Source organism: Gastrolobium bilobum, unplaced genomic scaffold, assembly GCF_033153095.1.
Source record: "Gastrolobium bilobum isolate Gb01-03AN ecotype WA unplaced genomic scaffold, APGP_CSIRO_Gbil_v1 utg16022, whole genome shotgun sequence".
Lineage (NCBI taxonomy): Eukaryota > Viridiplantae > Streptophyta > Magnoliopsida > Fabales > Fabaceae > Gastrolobium > Gastrolobium bilobum.
In genome coordinates, this window is record NW_026896072.1 from 45,231 (window position 1) to 64,676 (window position 19,446).

At 35.7% G+C, this 19,446-nt stretch overlaps 1 protein-coding gene across 1 annotated transcript; it reads left to right on the plus strand.

The window, feature by feature from the left end:
* Positions 1-5,179: 5,179 nt before the first annotated feature.
* Positions 5,180-18,220, plus strand: LOC133297650 (protein yippee-like At5g53940). The gene is made up of 5 exons (XM_061496819.1): positions 5,180-5,407; positions 12,410-12,453; positions 17,527-17,635; positions 17,844-17,899; positions 18,002-18,220. The coding sequence occupies exons 1-5, from the start codon at positions 5,312-5,314 to the stop codon at positions 18,093-18,095; spliced, it is 399 nt and encodes a 132-aa protein (XP_061352803.1). The 5' UTR covers positions 5,180-5,311; the 3' UTR covers positions 18,096-18,220.
* The last annotated feature ends 1,226 nt before the right edge of the window (positions 18,221-19,446 follow it).

Below are 19,446 nucleotides of genomic sequence, written 5' to 3' on the forward strand. Positions count from 1 at the left end.
GCGCGAAAAATAAAACACACACACACTCATAATAAATATACATGTGTGTTGGTATTCATTTCACTTTGATGTAATAAATGCAATTATATTTTATAGTCTGTGACAAAATTTGAATGATTGAAATTAACATGGTGCTTCAAAGTTGTCTTTTCACGCTAAATTTTAAGCGTTTAATATTTTTCATGTTATAAGAGATAAAATTATCTCATATAATATATAAAAGTATCTGAGGTCTATGTGAAGAAAATAGAGAAAAAAATGGGCCCTACACTTTTATGTGTGTATTGCAAATAAAATTATTTCCTATAATATAAAAAATATTAATCTTAAAATTTAATATATAAAAGAATTAGGAAATTTTTTTTGTCCTTTTAAATGACACAATTTGTGTCATTTCACTCTCACAAAGAAGTGGGACCTATATTTTTTGTCCACTTTCTCTCCTCCATGATCTATCTCTTTCTCTCACCTAAAATGACACAACTTTACATCCTTTAAAATGACACACACTTCTCCCAAAGAATTATGCTGAAAAGTTCATTATCTCACTCAAAAGAAACAACTGTATTTCAAAATATATATATAAATATTTATGAATATTGATATACGATATAAGATCTTTTGACTCCGGTGTCAAATTCAAAAGTTTGACACTAAATCTTAATCGTTAATTTTCATCAATCTAACTATTATAGTTTATTACATATATATTATATATAGGAGGAATCAATAGCAGACCTAGAATTTTTTTTAATGTCTGCACACTTAGAATAAAAGAATAAAGGAAATTTTTTTTAAAGAAAATTCTAAATATATTAAAATACAAAAGAATATAAACAAAAAAAGAAAAGAAAACTTCAACTTAATATAAAAAAAGTAATCAAGAGTCAACTAAACTGTTACAATAGAATATTTTGGGTCCTTAACAAAAATTACGGGCCTCAATTTAATCTATTAGGAAAAAAGTCTATTCGTGATCCCTCAGAATTTAAAAATGGACCCTGATAATCAAAATCATGGACCTCTGAAATTTAAAAAAACCCACATTAATCCCTCAAAAGGACTAACATGCAGTGTTGTAAAAACGTAGTGTCGAAACGTGAAAACGGTCCGTATCTATGTTTTTATGACCAAAATCGAGTCGAAACGAGTTTTGAGTCGAAACGGTTCAAACGTAATATGAATTTATATATATATATATATATATATATATATATATATATATATATATATATATATATATATATAACACGTAATAATAAAAACAATTATATATATTTTTAGTCATTAATTAGCTTAAATTTAATAACTTATATAATTAATACATTAAAATTATTATATATAAATTAAAACAAAGATTAAAATTGACATTCTTATAAAATAAACATGTTTTTGGGTTTTGGTATTATATATGTTGGATATATATTTTATTTTTAATACGTTAGTAAACTCTTACGTTTCGTTTTCGTTTTGCGATTTTACGTTTTTGCTCACCCCTACTGTTTTTTCATAGACTCTACGTTTTAACAACATTGCTAACATTGGTCTATTTTGAAATTTAAAGAGATCACGAGTCGACATTTTTTTAAGAGATTAAATTGGATCCTATAATTTTTGTTGATGACCCAAAATATATTTTATTCTTTTTTTTCCCAAAAAATTTGTGTGTGCACTTGCACACACACAGGTCCACCACTGGGAGGAATGATCTTTTGATACCGGTGTCAAACTAAAAAGATTAACATCAAATCCTAACCATTGATTTTGTAAATCTAACGATTATAATTTATTGGATCACAATTAATTAATTATTAATTCTGAGTAATTTATAACTGATAGAATGACAGAAATTAACGGTTAAGATTTGGTATCAAATTGTTTTATTTAACACCAGTGTCAAAAGATCTTATCATATATATATATATATGTATATATATATATATATATGTATATATATATATAGATTAAACATTTCTACATCCACTTTAGATAAGGTTGTCTACAACTATCCCTTTTTAACTAAGTCTGACCAGTAAGACATAAAAATTACATTTTCTCTCTTCGCCACGTCAGCCAACAATGTCTGAGGAGAGAGAAAAAAAAAAGCTTTATTGTTATAACTATGTCTTACTAATCAGACTTAGTTAAAGAAGAAATAGCTGTAGATAATGTTATCTAAGGTGACTGTAGAAATACTTATATATATATATATATATATATATATATATATATATATATATAAGGAGTGCGAAAGAAGAAAGGGGAAAAAAGAAATAATAGAAGCAGAAAAGGGAAAATAGGATGCCGACAGACTGCTTACATGTATGTTAATGCATGAAAAAGTAATTAAATTGCAGAAAGTAAAGGCATAAAATTAAATTTAAGGTGAACCCTAGGATAATTCCACTAGCGTGAAGGGAGGAGAAAATAAATATTGATTTTACATATGCACATATGAAAACAAGTTTTGTTTAAAACATAAAGATTGCAGTTACAAATTGGAAGAAAGACAAGAAAGAAGAGAAAGAAAAACTCAGAAGTACCTCACAGTCTCTCTCTAAACTATATCTCTAAGAAATGGGAAAATGGAAAGATCTAGGCATATATGGCAGATGTTCGATAGGAAATATATGTGTGTGTGAAAAATGTTTCTACTTTTAGTGAAATAAATGAGTTCCAAAAATTTATTTGCAATAAAAGCAGAAACATTTTTTCCACACACACATATATATAAATATTTCTCAAGTCACTTGAGGAAACCTTTTCTCTAGCCACCCCAAAACTTCGTCGTTTTGAATGTTAGGAGAATTAATGAAGAGTGTTTTGATATTTTTATTTGTTTATTTATTATATGAATTTTACAAAACACCTTTCATTAATTTTCCTAAGGGATAGATTATTCTACCTACCTTTTATTTGCCTATCACTCTCCAATACCGTTAGATCGTAATCTTAATTAACATTTATCTTTCTCTTTCCTCTTTAGATTTTGATTTAACAGTATTGGAAAATAGTAGGTAGAATAAATGGTAGGTAGAATAACCTATCCCAAACTCATATATATATTTGGTATACCGACCCTAATTACCTTTTTGAGGCGAGTAAGCCTCCCAAGTATCCCTACAAGATGTATTTGGTGGAAATCAAACCCAAATTCTCTTCCCACCTACCCAGCTCCTTACATTCGTTGGGTTGTTATTTATATCTTCATATCGAAAATGGATCATCTCATATGAAAAAAAATGACATGGTCATGTGGGAAGATCATTACCATACAAATATGAATCAACAGTTATGATTTTGTAACTACTTATTTCAATATTTTTTTCTGTCTTCCTTTATTATTATTAATCCACCTTTGTATCATTATGATTTTCCATATGACCATGTCATATTTTTTTTCACATGTGAGGATTCATATTCCTTCACATCTAATTAATGTAGGCATATATTGCATTATATTTATACATTTTATCTGATTATAATTGTTTTTAGGAATAAATTATATTTACAAACTTTTTGTTTATAAACTCTTACAAACTATATAATGTACTATGGATATTACATATTCAAGTAATATGTATTACCCATAAATACATAATGTAGTTTGTAAAAATAATTCTACTCTTGCTTTTATCCTATATTTTGCATTTATATATGGCTTTAATAATTTTACAGTGAATGTAGATAAGTTATTTACATTCGCTCCCAAAACGACGTCGTTTTGGGTTGAAAAATTAAAAAATTATAATAAAAAACTATTATAACCCTGGAATAAATTATAATTACAAAAATACCTTAATTTCCGCCTCAAAACGACGTCGTTTTGAGCTCAATGTAGATAAGTTATCTACATTGCCGGTAGAAAAAGCGAACTCTTTATATATATAGAGTAAACACCCTTTTTGGTCCCTAACAAAAAACACGGTCCCCACTTTAGTCCCTTACAAAAATAAATTAGTCAGTTAGTCCCTAACAAATTCAAAGTGGATCCATTTTAGTCATTTTGAGGGACTAATATGGGTCTTTTTTGAATTTTGGAGGGACCACGATTTCAACTAAATGAACTTTGAATTTGTTAGGGACTAACTGACTAATTTATTTTTGTAAGGGACTAAAGTGGAGACCGTATTTTTTGTTAGAGATCATAAATAGTATTTACATATATATATATATATATATATATATATATATATATATATTTTGGTACAAAACATTTATATATTTTGTTTTGGGAAAAACACTTCTGCTGCTGTTATGCAGAAGGGTTCCCCTCTTATCATACGAGAGACTCATCAACATTTTCTATTTATTTATTGGAAAAAAGGTGTATCATTTTAAATGACACACCTTATATCCTTTCATTCTCACAAAGAGGTGAGATCTGCATATTTAAAACTTATCCCATTCATTCTCTCTCTTTTATTATTTACTTCTTTCTCTCACTTAAAATAATATAAATTTATATCTTTTAAAATGATACATACTTTTTCCTTATTTATTTATTCTTTTAAAAATATGGTGGGCCTCACCATCTTTTTGGGTCGGCGGGAGAAGAAAAAGCCGTGCAGTATTGGCAGATATACAAACCCCTTTTGATTTCGTCACTTTATGTAAAATGTAAATGCAAAAAACGCGATGATTTTATTTTCATGTAGCCTCGGGAACATTTAAGTTGATTGCGTAATGATCATTAGATAATTAATACATTTTTTGGTGGTTAAGTAAAACATATTTTATCACTAATTGATTTGTGTCAATTCTATAATCAACAATAATTATTTTTTTATATTTTTATTTTATCTCAATTAATATTTTATCTTAATTAATATTTAGATATTTTATATTAATTTTTAATAAGAATTTGATTTTCATTTTCTATTCCTGCCAAATCCCTCCAGTCATATCATGGGTCAAAGCCAAAGTCTTTTTTTAGTAAATAAAGGCAAAGTCTTTTATTATTTTATTATTATTTTCTTTGGAATAGCCAAAGTCTTTTAACATGTAATAAAATATAATTAGAGGCTAATCTAAAAAAAACTACATATTAATTAAACAAATTAAGTTAATATATTTTATTCTTATAAAAAGTTAAAAACATTTTCTTTTTTTAATAAAAGTACAGTAACAAACAGAATGAATGAGGAAAAAAAAAACATTTCTTGGTTGAACTTTTCATCCACAATTAAACTACCAATAACTCAGTATCACATGTGTGACCGTTTTACTTCTCTTCCTCTGTCTCTGAATCTCATTACATTGGGTGGTGAACATCAAAGGGTTTCTCAATTTCCATAAAAAACGAAGAAAAATGGGAAGAATCTTTGCAGTGGAGTTAGAGGGTAGGTCTTATTGTTGCAAGTCCTGCAAAACCCACCTGGCCCTTTTTGATGCTCTCATCTCTCGGGTAAATTTTGTTATAAGCACTGTTTTATCTAATATTGTCGTTTCAGCAACTGCTTTTGAACTAGCCATGGATGAAGCATAATAAACAGGCTTAGAACATCAATTTTTTCTGATTTCAAAGAACAGTATATAATTTTATCTCCTTTTTCTTATGTTGGTATATGAAAATTTACTATCTTTTTAATATGGGGTCTGTGAAATTTGATAATTATGTGCTAGAAGCATGGCCCTGATTGGTAAAAATCAAGCTTTGATAAATTGAGCCGTTTATTTCCTAGGGGTCTTTTATATATGCTAAGTGGGGTTTAAAGTCCTTACAATTACAGGAGTAATGCTAGAGAAAATTGTTTGTCCCTTGTAGTCAGATTGGTACACCCTTAAAAAAATTGATGAAAATTTCAGCTTTTAGTTTTTCATATGAAACTCATCCCTGAATTTTTTAACCCCTTTCTTTAAGGGTGTCGAAACTGACCCTTAAGTCCTTAACCTTAGAACCCCAAAAGGTTGTACCTTGACTACTGTATCCTTGAACATTTCTAGTTTGCATTCCTTCTAGTAAAATCTGGATGACCAGTTTATTAATTTCTAAACCTAGTGATAACATATACATTGCACTAAATCCATACCAAAGTATCCGGTTGAGTAAGGTTGTTGTTGATATGTTGGTGAGTGGATTGGACTGCTTCTACTATATAAGTTAGAGAACTGATGCATTTTGAAGCCCTTATCAATGGCAACAAGTGTGTCTTGAGTATGATTCGGTAGTACTGAGATTTTTTCTGTCATAAAGACAGCTTCATAAGGGGCTTGTGATTACTTCTCTTATTCTGCTGTCATAGTGTACTCTTTGCAGAGATATCTTCAGTGGCTTTATCATATTTACAGCTCTTAGGTTATCTTTTACAAATTCCCTCTGCTGCTTTTTTTTTTCTCATTAGCATTCCCGTTGCAGCTTCTACCTCTATTGAGAAAACAACAAACTTATTATGGCTATTCTGGTAAGAAAAGGGCTCATTAATAATTATATCTGTTAGAATATATTAGATATGATTAGATATGATTAGTCTGATTAGATATGATTAGATATGATTAAAGTCTGTAATTATTCAATTATTCTGATTGTATTAGGTCTGGGCCTTTCATATAAGCCCATTAGAGTCTCTATATATTGTAACTCTCTGAATTAGATCAATACACAACATATTATTTTATATTTAAGTTGGTATCAGAGCTCTTTCGTTCTGGGGACCCTCGCTTCCGCTTAGAAACCTTGTTTTTGCTTTAGAACCTAAGCCCACTGCTTAGGAGTCCTCTTTCTTGCCGTGCGTCCTTCCGGCAAGCCATCTAGGGCTGTAAACAGCCTCTGAGTAATTTTTCCGAACGCGTCAGCACCTCCGACAGTCACTGGAACCACCGTCCGCCACCGTAAGCCACTGTTCAGGCCGCCAGAGCACTTTTCCGGCGAGTTTTCACCGGAGTTTCCACGCGATCAACACCCTCTTCTCCCGGCGACCAGCTCTGTGGCAGTCCGGCCACCATCGGAGCTCCCACGCGCTCTCACGCGCCTCCCAGCTCCTCTGCGCGTGGGCTTCACGCGCCACCTTCTGCCGGCGCGTGAGCCCTTTTCCGGCGGCTTTTTCCGACCGGTCTTGGACAAAGAAGCTCGCCTTCTCCTGCTCTTTCTGGATCTGTGATTGTTTTGGTGTGGGTCTGACTTTTTGCGCGCACCCATTCTTGATCGGTGATCAGGTTCGTTCCTATTTACTCGGTTTATATCTTTCTGATTTTTTATTATGGCAACAGATGGTTCTGTTCATTCGGAGGTCAATTCTCCATCTCCTTCTGTCAAAAATTCTCCCAATATCATCTCTACCAATGTTGGGTCCATTACCTCTTCAAAATTGAAGGGTTCCGTTAATTACAAGAACTGGACCACCTCTGTTCGAGTTTGGTTCTTTGGACAAGGACATGGGAGCCACCTCACGACTAAGTCTACTGATGTCCCTAAGGAGGAAAAGTCTGATTGGGAAAAGATCGACAACCAGCTTCTGAGCATCCTCTGGCAATCTATTGATCCAGTTGTCTTGGACATCTTCTATTCGTTTCAAACTTGTACTGAAGTGTGGCAGGAAGCAAAAAACCTCTACACTAATGATGTTCAGCAGCTCTATTTCTTCATCTCTCAGTTTATGGAACTGAGCAAATCATCCGACATTCAGATGGAGACATATGTTGGCAAGAGTCGATCTTTGATGCAGGCATATTTGGATATGTTGCCTTACCCTACTGATGCTACTACATATAGGAAACAGGTGGAACGCCTCTTTATGGTTGCCACACTGTCTGGCCTCCCCGAAGAATATGATAATGTCCGGGATACTATCTTGACTAGTGGGGAGCCTGATCTTTCAATGACGTATCAGCGTCTTCTGAATCTGAATAAGAAATCTACTCCTGCATCATCTTCTGCTGTTGATTCTACTACCCGTACTGACTTTCGCGGTAACATTGGAGGTGGACGTGGTCGTGGTAGAGGCCCGGGAGGACGTGGTCCAGGAGCCCCAGGAGGACGTGGTCCAGGAGCCCCAGGAGGACGTGGCCCAGGAGGCCCAGTCGGACGTGGTCAGCGACCTCGTTGTAATTACTGTCAGCAACTTGGTCATTATGAGGAACGTTGCTACACAAAGTACCCTCACGTGCGACCTTCTTATGCTGCTAATGTAGCTCAATCGGATTCTGCTTCAAATGTTACAGTCTTTCTCGCCTCTGAAGACTATCCAGCATTCCAGACTCTTCTCAGAAAGGTCTCTCCTCAGTCTTAGGCCTCTGCTTCAGAAATTGGTAATCCCGTTGCTTGTGTTTCTCATTCTGCATCACTTGGCCCTTGGATATTTGACTCAGGTGCTACTGATCACCTCTGTGGTAATAAGGAACTCTTTTCATCCCTTACATATTCTGATAACTTACCCTCTTTTACCCTTGCTGATGGCACTAAGGCTCCTGTTCATGGAATTGGACAAATCTGTCCAACCTCCTCATTGACCTTAACATCTGTCTATTACATTCTTAACATCCCTTACAATTTAATATCTGTTAGTAAATTGATCAACTCTCTTCACTGTATTGTAACTTTCTCAAATCATTCTGTTTCTGTGCAGGACTCGGGTACGGGGAAGATGATTGGAGTGGGCCGTGAGTCACGGGGTCTGTTCTACGTTGTGCTGAGTCCTTCCGTTGCTTGTTCTCTCACAGAATCTCCACAACTCATCCACAGTCGCATCGGGCTTCCTAGTCTTTCCAAGTTACAGAAGATGGTTCCTCTTTTGTCCGGTCTTCAGACTTTAGATTGTCAGTCATGTCAGCAAGGAAAGCACATACGCTCCTCCTTCGCTAATCGAGTCAATAAACGAGTTGATGCTTCTTTTTCAATTATTCATTCAGATATTTGGGGTCCTAGTCGTAGTGTGTCTGTTTTAGGTTTTCGGTATTTTGTTACCTTTATTGATGATTTTTCTCGTTGTACTTGGATCTATTTAATGAAAAACCGTTCTGAGTTGTTTTCTATTTATCAATTTTTTTTTTGCTGAAATTCATACTCAATTTGGTGCCTCTATTCGTATTTTACGTAGTGATAATGCTAAGGAATATGTTTCTGTGGACTTTTCTAATTTCTTAGCCAAACAGGGTACTTTACACCAAACTACTTGTCCTCACACTCTACAACAAAATGGAGTAGCTGAACGTAAGAATAGACACCTCATTGAGACTGCACAGACTCTTCTTATTCACATGCATGTTCCTCTTCACTTCTGGGCCGATGCAGTCCTTGCCTTTTCTTTTCTCATCAACCGTATGCCTTCATCTGTGCTTGATAATGACATTCCTTATCACTTATTGCTTCCAGATGTTCCTCTCTATCCTCTATCCCCACATGTCTTTGGTTGTACCTGTTTTGTTCATGATCTCACCCCTGGTAAGAACAAGTTAACATCCAAAGCTTTTGAATGTATTTTTCTTAATTATTCTCGTCTTCAAAAGGGTTATCGTTGTTATTCTCCAGATCTTAAGCGTTACTTAGTTTCCGCTGATGTCACTTTTCTTGATCAACAACCCTTTCATTCTATCTCATCTCAGTTGTCACAGGTTGATCATGTTCTTCCCGACCCTTTTCTTGACTTGTCTTTGCCAGCTGCAGGTACTTCTATTCCAGATAAGCAACCTATTGCTTCAATACCTACTGACCGTCCACTTCTCACTTATCAGATTCGTAAAACTGTGCCTCCTGTCGACTCGACTCCTGCTGACTCATTGCCCCCTGCAGTTGATTCTTCCCCTCCGGATCCTTCACCAGAGGCTCTTCCTATTGCTCAAAGAAAAGGTACACGTACTACTCGTAACCCTTATCCTCTTTATATCTTTTTGTGCTATGACCGTCTTTCTTCACCTCATTTCACCTTTGTTTCTAGTCTTTCTTCTATTTCTATTCCTAAAACCACAAATGAAGCACTTTCCCATCCAGGGTGGCGCCAAGCGATGCTTGATGAGATGACTGCACTTCATTCCAATGGCACTTGGGACCTTATTTCTGCTCCTCCAGAGAAGTCTATAGTTGGTTGTCACTGGGTGTTTACTGTAAAAGTTGGACCTGATGGTCATGTTGATCGACTCAAGGCACGCCTAGTTGCCAAGGGCTTTACTCAAATCTTTGGCCTTGATTATGGCGATACATTCTCTCCGGTCGCTGAGATGGCGTCAGTCCGCCTATTTCTTGCCCTTGCTGCTGTTCGTCACTGGCCACTCCTTCAACTTGACATCAAAAATGCCTTTCTTCATGGTGATTTGCAAGAGGAAGTTTACATGGAGCAACCACCTGGTTTTGTTGCTCAGGGGGAGTCTGGAAAAGTGTGTCGTCTTCGAAAATCCTTATATGGTCTCAAGCAATCTCCTCGAGCATGGTTCAGTCGCTTCACTTCTGCCGTTCAGGCGTTTGGCTTAATCCGCAGTAAAGTTGATCATTCTGTATTTTATAGGATTACATCTCCTGACAAGTGCATCTATTTGTTAGTCTATGTTGACGACATCATTCTCACCGGAAGTGTTCAAGACAGAATTCGTCAGTTAAAACAGCATTTATTCAGTGCATTTCAAACAAAGGACCTTGGGAAGCTGCGTTACTTCTTGGGAATTGAGGTGGCGCAATCTAGACAGGGCATTTCTATTTGTCAAAGGAAATATGCCTTGGATATCCTCGAAGAAACTGGTATGTTGGGGAGTAAACCAGTTGATACACCCATGGATCCTAATGTCAAGTTATTGCCCGGACAGGGGGAGCCGTTATCTGATCCTGGACGTTATCGGAGGCTAATTGGGAAGCTCAATTATCTTACTGTGACTAGGCCAGATATTTCTTTCGCTGTTACTACGGCTAGTCAGTTCCTTGATTCCCCTTGTGATTCACATTGGGATGCTGCTGTGAGGATCCTCCGATACATCAAAGGAGCACCAGGAAAATGTTTGTTGTATTCAGATCAGGGAAATACAGAAATTTGTGGTTATTCAGATGCTGATTGGGCAAGATCACCCTCGGACAGACGCTCTACTTCCGGCTATTGTGTCTTCTTTGGAGGAAACTTAATTTCGTGGAAGAGCAAGAAACAACCTGTAGTTGCTCGGTCTAGTGCAGAAGCTGAGTATCGTGCAATGGCAAATACTACCTGTGAGTTAATCTGGTTAAAGCAGTTGATTCAGGAGCTTCATCTTTGTGAACAGAAACAACCCATGACACTCATCTGTGATAATCAAGCTGCGCTACATATATCCTCTAATCCTGTCTTTCATGAGAGGACCAAACATATAGAGATTGATTGTCACTTCATTTTTAGAAAAGATTCAATCAGGAGAAATCAAGACTGCTTTCGTCAACTCCTCTGACCAACTAGCGGATGTCTTCACTAAAGCTCTTAGAGGTCCTCGGGTTCAATACATTTGTAACAAGCTTGGTGCTCACAATATATACGCACCAGCTTGAGGGGGAGTGTTAGAATATATTAGATATGATTAGTCTGATTAGATATGATTAGAGTCTGTAATTATTCTGATTGTATTAGGTCTGTAATTATTCTGATTGTATTAGGTCTGGACCTTTCATATAAGCCCATTAGAGTCTCTATATATTTTAACTCTCTTAGATCAATACACAACGTATTATTTTATATTTAAGTATATCTAACAATTTTCACCATAAACTTTATGGTGAGTGAGTATTACTTAGTATGTAGTAGCTCATCGTCTCATCTGTTCTTACAGTGGAAGCATACCTAACAACAATATTGGCAACAAATCATAGTGGCAAATACTGGTTCTTTGTTGCTTGAATCATTGATATCCTTCACTTCAGTCCTTTTGCTGTTCAAATTCAATCCTGTTTATGGATAAATTGAAGATATCTTGATGAGGTCGAGAGAGTGAAGTTCAATAATATATCTGCTATATCGAGGATCAAATTTTCAAATGAGGAAATAATTGGATAATACTCATCAGGTTGATATTCTAATAGAGGTATACTTAGTAACTGTCGTCATGAGGGGTATAGGAATTACTTATCTTTCAGCCAGCATATAGTATCAAAATGCTATAATCAAAGGAAAAGAGAGTCCTGTTTTATATAACTAGAAAAAAGATTTCAGTAATTACTTACAACTTTTCCTTCTAACTGTTGACTGTTGCATCATTTCTTTAAATAACTGTTTTTGTATCCATCTGATTGTGGTGGGTGTTTTTACGTGATTATCATATATTAAGAGTGATTATGTTTATAAAATAATAAATAAATATGTAGGTGACGTATAAACTGTGTAAGGGACTGATGGGGAAAAAGATGACAATTGAATGCATTGTCCCTGTCTTATTGGTTTTGCTTGGATTCCACCAGTACATTACTTAACTATTCTGCTGGATTGTTAAATTACTTCTCATCTTAATGTTTGATTACTATTCTTCTCAGGCATTTTATTGCCAGCGGGGAAAAGCATACCTCTTCAATAACGTGTGAGTATTTTTCAGTTAATGAATTACAGATCATGATACTGGTGTGTGGTAACATAACAGGCTTGTGGCTTATGTTATTTGGTCACACACCATAACAGGCTTGTGGCTTATGTTATTTGGTGTTTTGATATTGCTAGTTGAAAATTGCATTTAAACAAAATATGATACTATCATAAATCTGGAAAGTATAGTGGCCATGTTCGGCATAATTCAAAACTCTTTATGAAAAATGCATTCTGCATTTATTTGGAATCTCTTTGTGTATTTAATAGGAATTTAAGACTCAGGCATTTCAACCTATTGCACTAAATATAAGAATTAAATGCTAACATTTACAGAATGGAACTGTTGTTACTTGCTATTGTTTATAAATTTTTTTATTTGTATGTTAATTGATTTTTTGGTATAGATATTTATGTTAAAAAATGATTACTAACTAATAGGTACCAGAGAATCAAATAGAAAAAGAAAGATAAACTTTGATGTGTATTGATGTTAGTTCTGGAGAAACCAGAATTATAGTATGGTATGAAGTTGGAATATGAAAAGGAAATGAAAAACGATTACTGACAATTAGAGCAGTCAGTGGCTCCCCCAAATCAGAAAAAAGGTGCCTGTTATTACTCTCACATTTCCCTCCTCTCTACTCTTTTCCTCACTCCCTAATATATTCTTTTCCCACAACAGAGTTGCCCCTTTTCCCCCTAACTACCCTTCATTCCTTTGTGCATTTGTCCATGTCAGCTTCTGCATAGTCTGTCGTTCCCACCTGCTATTTAGATTCCCTTCGTGTGTTTATTCGGGACACAATAGATCTATCAGTACGTCCCCCTTTAAGTCTCACCTTGTTCTCAAGGTGAAATTCAGGAAACTGCAGCATAATGTCTTGCAAGTAGGTAATCCTGCCATTTTAAAAGCACTTCTAGGCGTCGAAATAGTTTCGGGACTGAGCTGTAGCTCCATATCTTCAGTCAAACAACTGGGTAATGGTTAGTGATGCACGAAAGGAAGGACCACTGAGCTTTTTGAGTTGTGATACGTGAAAAGTGGGATGATTTTGGTTCCTGTTGGCAAATCTATTTTATATGCTATTGGTCCCACACGTTCCATAATCATAGAAGGTCCATAAAACCTGGGTTGAACTTCCCATTAATTCTTTTGTCAAGTGTCTTGAATTTGTACCGCTGGAGCTTGAGGAACACTTCATCCCCCAATTTAAATTCCACTTCTCTCCTATGACTGTCAACTTGTTGCTTCATTCTATTTTGTGCTCAATAAATTAGACTTCAGCTCCTCTGAAGTGTGGTCACAGCCTTGAAGCTGTGAGGAAACTGAATTAAACTTGCATTCAGAGAATTGCCACCTGAATAAGGGAGGTGGAGGAGGCCTTATAGAGCCTGAAAATGAGTCATTCCAGCTGAAACTTTGATAGTTACTATTGTTCCAGAATTCTGCCCATGGTAGCCATTTAATCCACTCTTTGGGTTTGTGAGAGCAAAAACAGCGTAGGAAAGGTTCTACGATTCGATTGACTACATCTGTTTGCCCATCCGTTTAAGGATGATAGGCATTGCTAAAATGCAAGGAAGTCCCTGATAATTTGAAAATCTCCTTCCAAAAAATCTGTCTGAAATGATGCTTTTGGGATACCCATGCAGCCTTACAATTTCTCGACTAAAAGCCATAGCTACCTCCAAAGCTGAATATGGGTGTTGCAATGGTATGAAGTGACTGTATATGGTAAGACGGTCCACTACTACCATAATGGTGACTCCTCCCTTGGTCCTTGGAAGTCCTCCAATAAAACCTATATAGAGATGTCTCCCACACTTTATCAAGTATGGTAAGGGCTGTAACAACCCCTCAAGCTTTAAGGCTTGGTATGTGTTTCTCTGACACTCCTCAACTCTCAATAAACTTCATAATATCGTTTCTCATCCCCTCCCAGAATAGAATTGATGCAGTCCTTTTACAAGTTTGAAGAGAACCTGAAGGCCTCCAAATGGGTTGTTATGCAATTCAGCAATAATAGAATTAAGAAAAGATGACTTAGTTGAGATGACTAGCCTTCCTTTGTAAAAGAGTCCTTGCCTCAAACTGTAATGTGCATGAGATGTAGAGTCCTTAAGTAATTCCTGGATGATAGTACTTTATTTTGGGTCAGCCATTACCTTTTTAATTAGCTTCTCTCCACTGCCACATACTGCTGCTGGGAGGGCTAAGCATTGAGGGGTAGCTGTAGGTTTCTTGGACAACACACAAGTAGCTCGGTTTTCTCCTTCCGACTTCTATTAAATGTCAAGATTGTAGCTCAATAACTTCATGACTCATTTATGCTGGTCCAGATTGATTAAGCGTTGTTCTTACAGAAACTTCAAACTTTTCTGGTTTGTAAGTACTGTGAAATGCCTTCCTAGCAAGTAATGCCTCCACCTTTGAATAGCTAGGACCACTGCAATGAGATCCCTTTCATACACAGACTTTGATTGTGCCCTTGGTGATAAAGTTTGGCTCCAAAATGAAATGGGATGCCTTTCTTGCACGAGGACAACACCTAATCCTTTCCCAAAAGTGTTCTCAATAAGAAATTCCTTGGTAAAGTCTGGTGATGCTAAGGTAGACACTCTAATCATGGCTTCTTTGAGCAAGACAAAAGCTTTGGTGGCCTATTTAGTCCAGTGAAACACATCTTTCTTCAATAATTGAGCGAGTGGAGCTGCTATTTTTTCCGTAAACCTTCACAAACCTACGATAATTTCTTGTTAATTCGAGAAATCCCCTATGTTCATTCAAATCTTTGGGTTGTGGCTTGTCCAGCGTATCATGCACTTTGGTTGGATCTATGGATACCCCTTCAACTGAAAATATGTGTCCCAAGTACTCAATTTTAAGGACTGCAATGAGAACTTCTTTTGATTTACCACTAGTTTGTCCTTAGTCAATATAGAGAAGATTTTCTGTGAGTGCCCTAGATGCTCTTCCATACTTTTACTTAATATTATTATATCATCAAAAAATACAAGTAGAAATCTGTGCAAATAAGGCCTAAACATCTCATTCATTAAGGATTGAAAAGTAGTTGATGCGTTTGTTAAGCCAAATGACATAACTAAAAATTCATAATGGCCTTTATGTGTTCTAAAAGCGGTTTTCTCTATATCTTATGCTTAACGTTGATACGGTGAAACCTAGATTTCAAATCCAGGTTACTAAACACAACTGGTCCCTCCAATTCTTCTAAAAGTTCATGTATGGTTGTAATGGGAAGTTTATCTGGAATGGTTATCTTGTTCAAGGCGTGGTAATCCACGCAAACCGCCACCTTCCGTCCTTGTTCTGAACGAAAAGCACAAGAGATGCAAATGTGCTGATGTTGTTCCTAATGATTCCTGCACTCAGCATTTCTTAGACTAATCTCTCCATTTCCGTCTTTTGGGCATAGGGGGTACCTATATGGCTGAAGGTTGGGTAGTTATCCTCATTCTACAAATCTGATGGCATGATCATGTATTGTCTCAGGAGGCAAGTATTGTGGTTCTCTAAAACCCTTGCTTGTACAAACTTGTTGCGACTCATACTGACAACCTTCCTTCTTTATCGCGTGTCCTTTCTGCAGCCTCATCGAACGAGCATCCTTCTGGCCACCATCCGCAGCCACCACTGGTGACTTTTCCCACGTCTTCTAGCTAGAAGCACCGCGATAAGTTCGCCTGAGCTGGATTTGTCCATATTCAGATTTTTTCAATTGTGGGTCCTCTTCGTTCGGCATTTTTCGATGACTTCACCTCAACTTAGGTGTTTTTGATGTTTTCATGGTGTTTTATGCCCTTTCTTCATATTTGGTCTTGGTTTGTTGTGGGTCCAGGCCTTTTGAAATATTCCAGTGAACCACCATTGTTTAGCCCATTTTTTGTGCCTGTTTCTTGCTCCCCTTTAGTGTTTTTCAACCACATTTTGTGTGTTTTGCAGGTACAGGCTAATTTTTTTTGATTTCAGACTTTTGAAACTTTTTGGTGTTGTTGCACTCATCTTGAAAGTCCTAATGGGAGACCGCAATCTTGTCTTATGCAATAGTAATTATGGTAGTGGTAGCAACAGGCCTCGATGCTTTTTTTGTCCTAAATTTGGACATTTGGAGGCATGCTGAAGGGTGAAGTATGGGAAGCCTACCTCTGCTAATCCTACTCACAAGGAGCCAACATCCTCTGCCGTTACTGTGGCTATTATGAGTGTAGACTATGAAGCCTTTCTTTGGCGTAAGGCCTCCTTACGAACCAGTAATCCTATTGCTTGCATCTCTCAACCATCTCTTGAACCATAGATAATTGACTCTGGTGTTTCCAATCATCTCTGTTGTAATAAGGATCTTTGCATATCTCTTACCTAATCATATAATTTACTTTTAGTTACCCTTCCTGATGGTTCCAAGATAGTTGTTTGCTGCTCCTTTAATTTAGTATCTATTGGTCAACTCATTCGTTCTGTTATCTTTAATGCAAAATCTATTCTTATGCAAGATCAGGGTATAGGGAGGATGTTCGAAGTTGGTAGTGAGTCATGCGGTATTTACCATCTTATTGTGTCTAGTTGTCATGTGGCATGTACGATGACAAATTCTCTTGACCTCATTCACAACTACCTTGGACATCCAAGTCCATCCAAACTTCACAAGATGTCGTCTCGTTTGTCTCGTTTATAGTCTTTGGATTGTGAGTCTTTCCAATAAGGGAATCTCAATTTCTCAATTCCTAGAAGAAAACAAAAGCTATTTTGAAATGATCATGTTGGATGTATTAAAATTTATAACACAATATCTATGTGCTAATAAGGACTTGGGCATCTGACAAAACTAATCATGAACTACGTAGTTCAACTTCATATATAACCCTCTTTTCTATAGAAAGTATTGGTTTGACATTTCGTTTCCTCACCAACTTATTGTTTGCATATCATTGTCAATAATAAACAGGAACTAGATTTATGCCCTCTTTTGTTCCAACGTAGATGAAATGTCTCTAGATCTGAATATTCCTATTCTCACGTGTATGCTTATGTTTTGTGCCCATGATGCAGTGTGAACTTCACCATTGGAGCTCTAGAGGACAGACTGATGCTTTCGGGACTGCATACCGTGGCAGATATTTTTTGCTGTCGCTGTGGTCAAATAATTGGCTGGAAATATGTAAACTCCCCTTATATAGTCTCATTTTCAAATATTGCATATCTCGAAATGAGTGTTGTAGGTGAAATCTCTTAGAAGTTAGAATGTCTATTCTGCATCAAGTGACTAGAAATTTATTTATGTATCTACCCTCATTCTTTAGTCCCAGCCATCTATCATATTTCATTATTACTTATGGTCCCTTTAAAATTGTATTTCTCTCTCCCAGGAGTATGCGCATGAGAAGAGCCAAAAGTATAAAGAGGGGAAGTTTGTCCTTGAAAGGTATTATTCTATTATGTCGTCACAATTTGAGTTCTACTTTATCCTCCATAATGTGTTTATACTTTATACTGATTCTGCATCTCGTGCTTGCTCATATAACAGGGGAAGGATTGTTGAGGAAACTGATATCTCCACTGAATTCTATATTGACGGCTGTGTCAGCATTAGTGATGCTGAAGATGCTTCAGTATATTAAAATTTTATGTACTTTTGTTCGGATCAGGTGAAATAATGCACTGCTTTTTTTTTTTTTTTTATGTGATAAAAATAAGGTATAACCGTGAAAATGTTAAAATCAAAGTAAGTTTATTGTACTGTTTCCTTATTGTAGTAGTAACAAAAAAAAATAAAATAGTTTGTTTTACTATTTCTTTATAGTAGTAGCAGAATCAAAGTAAGTTTGTTACATAAAACAAGTTCTCTACCTAAATCCCTATCCATCAAGCGACCTAGAACAAGCTCGCTATATTTAACCCAACAGAAGCATTGAGTTGAGAAAGATAAAAAGTAATAGTCACACAAACTTGGATTATTTAACCTGGGTTGTCTGTCTTCACAATGAACAAAAACTCTTTCATACTAATTATGCAATTGCTACCAAACGTTAGGATTGATAAGACAATTCTGGATCAAACCCCCTAAACCAATACATGGATATAAACAGTTTTGGGCTTTAAAATCACCATTAACCAAGAGAAAGATCTAGCCTGGCATAGTATTGGAAGTCATGAATGCAATCAACATGAACATAATAAAAAGAGACTAAAGAGATTGAAAGATAGAACAATAATGATGAGTTCTCTTGATTTCTCCTTGTTCTTCCACTTGTCTTGTCTTCAAGGTTTCAAATTTTCAATCTCTATGAGTCTTCTTCTCTTTGTGAGCTTTATTCTCTAATGAATCCCCCAAGATTAATCTTTAAGATGACTCCCAACTTTTCCTTTTATAGTTATATATGCTCTTTAGAGTTCTCAAGGGTTTTAAGTCTTCTGTTTCCACTTTCCATCAAGAGTGCAAGTCCACCGGGGTTTCACGTCGAGTAGTTAAAATCGAGTTTTTACATAAAAACAGAAGGGGAATAAAAAATCGCAAAACATAAAATCGTAAAAGCTCTTAGAATGTTGATGAAAAAAAAAAATCGTAAAAATATAAAAACACAGTTTTAAAACTATAATTTTTAACTACCATGTTCTTATGTGTCTTGAATACAAAAGGATCAAAATATTCAATTTTAATGAGTTACACGTCCTCAAGGAAAGAGTGAGTGACTGTGTTCGAGGAATCCGAGAGCTTGGTCTTAGTCTCTCCCAGACCAACTATTTTCACTCATAATAATCTCTTTCCTCATGTTTTTCTTTATACCTTAGCTACTGACTATTTAGAGTAATATTCTCCAAACTAACAATATGAATTAATATCTAGTAAGTCTATTTATTATATCTAACAATATGAATTAATATCAGGTAACTCTATCTAGTCCATTTAATAACAACAATTAATATCAGTCACTGTATCTAATGTTTCCAATAATATCAATTAATTCTAAC